Source organism: Gadus morhua, chromosome 4 (assembly GCF_902167405.1).
Source record: "Gadus morhua chromosome 4, gadMor3.0, whole genome shotgun sequence".
Classification (NCBI taxonomy): domain Eukaryota; kingdom Metazoa; phylum Chordata; class Actinopteri; order Gadiformes; family Gadidae; genus Gadus; species Gadus morhua.
In genome coordinates this window covers 39,903,664-39,908,386 of record NC_044051.1, presented here as the reverse complement: position 1 = coordinate 39,908,386, position 4,723 = coordinate 39,903,664, and the positions used below count along the sequence as shown (strand labels likewise).

At 41.3% G+C, this 4,723-nt stretch overlaps 1 protein-coding gene across 1 annotated transcript in view; it reads left to right on the top strand.

Annotated features, from left to right (window-relative positions):
* Positions 1 to 4,211: 4,211 nt before the first annotated feature.
* The window catches only part of LOC115542093 (hemopexin), a 6,161-nt gene continuing 5,649 nt past the window's right edge, over positions 4,212 to 4,723 (top strand). Inside the window, exon 1 of the mRNA XM_030354204.1 lies at positions 4,212 to 4,373. Coding sequence (XP_030210064.1) covers positions 4,306 to 4,373 — 68 coding nt within the window. The 5' untranslated portion in view covers positions 4,212 to 4,305. The remainder of the gene's footprint in view (positions 4,374 to 4,723) is intronic.

Genomic DNA, 4,723 nt, shown 5'->3' with positions numbered 1-4,723 from the left:
CAGCCCTTGACATCGAAATAACCTCTGAGTCTCTGACGGGTGCAACTTTTTATTGCGGCATTCTTTTGTCGATATAGCACCGTGAAACTAGAAAAAGTAACACAGAACTATAAAACTTACATACAAAATGTTTCAATATGAACCCAACATTTATGTAACCAAAGTACAGGCTTTAAGATATATTAAACTTGACGCGACTATGCGCGAGAAACGCACCGCCGTGATTGCTGCTGTGCGCTTCTAAAAAGGTACAGGGCGGGATGTTGAATAAGGAGGGTTCTAAGATCGAACCTTGTGGGACTCCACACATCACGTTGGTTGATTCTGATACAAAGTCGCCAATGGAAACAAAGTAGTTCCTATTTTGTAGGTAGGATCTGAACCAATTTAAGACTGTGCCTGAAAGCCCCACCCAGTTTTCTAACCTATCCAAAAGTATTGTATGGTCTACAGTGTCGAATGCAGCACTGAGGTCTAGTAGCATTAGTATTGAGGTTTTGCCAGAGTCTGTGTTAAGACGGATGTCGTTTACAACTTTAATGAGGGCGGTCTCAGGCCCCGTCCACACGAAGCCGATTTCATGGCGAAACCGCAAAGGTCTTGTACGGTTCGGCCTTCCGTCCACACGAAGCCGGCGAATCGGCTGACCGAAACCGCAAACTTCTGAAACCACCCTCGGAGGTGGTTTCAAATCTACCCGGTTTCGTTTTGGATTCGTGTGGACGCCTGAAACCGACTGAAACCGCAAACCATGACGTCATCGCCCCCCCCCCCTTCGATCCTCTAGCCAATGACTGTTAAGCCCGCGGAGTCTCACCCTTTATGCGCATGCTCGCCTCTTTTCTTATTTATTTTCCTTCTGGATTTCTGTAGCAGAAGCAGCGCCCCTTATGGGCCTGGCTTGTGTACTACAGCGTTTCTACAGGTCTACCTGTAGAAACAGGTTTCGCTTGGCTTCGTCTTTACGGAGATACTTCGAAACCGGATAGATCGAAACCGTAACGGTTTCGCCCGTTTCGGCTTCGTGTGGACGGGGCCTCAGTGCTGTGCAGGGGTCGAAATCCTGATTGGAAGGTGTTATAACAAACAGTGAGTGCCAGGAAGTGATTAAGGCCCCGTTCACACGAAGCCGATTTCATGGCGAAACCGCAAAGGTCTTGTACGGTTCGGCCTTCCGTACACACGAAGCCGGCGAATCCGCTGACCGAAACCGCAAACTTCTGAAACCACCCTCGGAGGTGGTTTCAAATCTACCCGGTTTCGTTTTGGATTCGTGTGTACGCCTGAAACCGACTGAAACCGCAAACCATGACGTCATCGCCCCACCCCTCGACCTCCTAGCCAATGGCTCTTAAGCCCGCGGAGTCTCAGAAATCACATGCGAGCATGCGCATAAGGGCAGCCTTTATGCGCATGCTCGCCTCTTCTTCTTATTTCATTTCTTCTGGATTTCTGTACCAGAAGAGGCGCCCCTTATGGGCCTGGAATGTGTACTACAGCGTTTCTACAGATCTACCCGGTTTCGCTTGGCTTCGTCTTTACGGAGATACTTCGAAACCGGATAGATCGAAACCGTAACGGTTTCGCCCGTTTCGGCTTCGTGTGAACGGGGCCTAAGTTGCTGGAGGACAACTTTCTCAATGATTTTACTTATGAAGGGTAGATTTGATATTGGTCTGTAGTTGTTACAGTAATAATAGAGGTATCTAGGCTCCTCTTTTTTAAAAGGGGTTTAATAACTGCAGTTTTCAAGGCTTTTGGGAAGTTGCCTGACTGGAGAGAGTTGTTAACTATCTGCAATATGCCTATTGCTAGGCAGTCAAAAACATTCTTAAAGAGGTTGGTAGGTAAATAATCAAGGCAACATTCGGATGGCTTTAGTTGTGTCACAGTTTCCACAAGAGTTTCAGAGTCTATAACATTAAAGCATGCCATCACTGCCACGTTACTTTTGCCTGAACAGGGTGGTAGTCCAACATTTTTGTTTGAAGTGGAGATATTGATGGCGCGTCTGATGCCTTCAATTTTATCAGTAACTCATTGCATTTCTGCGTGGAATGGAGATCAGGTGGAATTTCTGTTGGGGGGTTGGTCAGTCTGTCAACAGTTGCAAACAGGGTTTTTTCATTATTAGTATTGGTTTTAATGATATTGGAGAAAAAAAATTCTCTAGCACTTTTTAAGTCTAAATTGTAGGCATGGAGGCTCTCTTTGTAGATATCATGGTGAATATGAAGTTTTGTTTTGCGCCAGATGCGTTCAACCTTCCTGCATTCTTTTTTCTGTGCTGTTACAGAAGCAGCTTTTCTCCAGGGTGCCTTTTGCTTTCCAGAAATCATTTTAACCTTATAAGGTGCACTGACATCTATGACTTTCAAAATTTTCAAATGAAAGTTTTTTACAAGATCATCAGCAGAACATGGGTTGAAAGGTGGTAAGGAGATGGCCTTTTTAAAAAGTACATTAGATTCATCATTGATATACCGTTTTTTGACAGTATTTGATTTTGTCTGTATGTCGGCAATAAAATATATATTAAAGAAAACACAAAAGTGGTCAGACAAGGAAGGATCAGTCAAAGAGAGATCAGAAACATTGAGGCCCTTTGTGATAACCAGGTCTAGAGTGTGCCCCTTACAACGAGTAGCCTCTTTCACATGTTGAGACAGTTCAAATGTGTCCAAAATGGTAAAAAGTGTTTTTGCACACTTGTCATTCAAATCATCAGTATGAAAATTGAAGTCACCCGTTATAACTGGACAGTCAAAGTCTGTGGAGATGCTAGACAATAATTCTGTGAAGTCATCGAAAACATTTGCAGAGTATGTGGGTGGCCTGTAAATAATTAATAGGAGAACTCTGGGGGAGCATTTCAATACAGCACTAAGGTATTCGAATGATGGAAAATCACCAAATAACATCTGTTTCCCCTGAAAAACATTTTTAAATACAGCAGCAACCCCTCCACCTCTTTTTCCAGATATACATGCATCAAAAAAGTAGTATAGTATAGTTGGGAGGACATGTCTCTATCAGAACGGTTAGACTGTTATTTTGTGCCAGCCATGTTTCAGTTAAAAAAATAAAATCCAATTTAGAGGTGGTAATAAAATCATTAACTAAAAATGATTTGCTATTCAGAGACCTAACATTAAGTAGACCCATCCATTTATTAAAGCTTGATACAATACTGCATTAATAAATGTTAATTAATGAACCCTTACTGTTAAGTCTTACCAGAACATTATAATTGATTAATTAGCTATTTCCTTATATCAGTTAGGAAAAACATCTTCACAAATTCACACTCACACTTTAATGTATGGGGATTTAGCCTCCAGGTATGGAAAGGATATGTATAAATATTCATACTTTCTTGTTATGCAGAAATCAACTATAGTAAACTATGATCCTATCACAAAGTACCGGTAGGAGTAATATAGTGAAAATAATACAATACATAATACAGTGTGAAGAAAGAATGTATAATCATTACATATAATCGTCCAAATCATCAAAATAAATTGGGAGTTTTTTCTTCCTATTCTCTCAACTATGCTGGACTCCATAAGGGCTTTGGTTTTCATTTGTCTAACGTGGCCATCGACCGCCAGTTTCAAAACTCTGTTTGCTGTTTCCCAATTTTTCCAGGATAGGCAGATAAACCAAAGACCATGCACACAACCTTACTACAGTACTTCATAGATTATGGCATTGGGATATGAATCAATATCATGACAGCATTTTGAAGATGTTTTAGACGATGAGAACATTTGTTTGAATTATGTGTGTTTGTTTTCCAGACCAACTACACAAACAGCAGAATTTGGTGAATTGTGTGTATTGTGTTTAGCTCACTTAATTTTCCTCCTTATCCTAATTTTGTATCCATAATAATTGTTTACTTTTAAACATGTATATTAGTGGACAAATGTTTTGTCTTTTTTTAAATATCTTTCTTTCCTGTTTCTATATTGTAGCCAAGGGTGAAGGTTTGGTCTGAGCTTTGGTGGGGACACTACCCTGACACCCCCCCTTCAGACCAAACCTATGCCCTTGCGTGTGTTTGTCTTTGGGTTATCTGGATTATGAATGTAGCAAGCAAGTGATTACCAGTGAAAATACATGTTTGGCAACAACCCAAGTCCCTGTCACTACTTTCTCAATGCAAACAGGTGACTCACACAAAAACACCCATGTGGGTGAGATGCCCTCTATAAAGCCCCACAGTCAACCCCAGGGTAGCTGTTTACCTCTCCTCCTCCACCACGTCAGCTCCTGGGAGACCTCTGGTTCGGCAGCACCATGACGCAGCTCTTCCTACCGCTCTGTGTGGCTTGCCTTGCGCTGGTCTTCACCAGCGCCGCACCACCGTAAGTACATCGGTAACACTTCACAACGAGGCTACCTGAATAAGCCGTTTAATAATGTCAGTTAATGATGTAATAAGCGTTATTATGTAGCGTTAGCATAGCGGTTGGGGTTAGGGTTCGGCTTTGTTGATGAATTATTTGATAGGGTTAGAGTAAAGGTTAACCTAATCTCTTAAATAATGTTTAAATGAATACCTTAGTTTACCTTAATACCATTGCCTTAGTTAATGGCCTAAGTGTCCTAAAAATATGTTTTTCTTCATCAGTTATTTAATGTGTAATACTGCATTAGTAAACTTTAATTAATGAACCCTTACTGTAAAGTCTTACCAGTACATTATAATTGATGC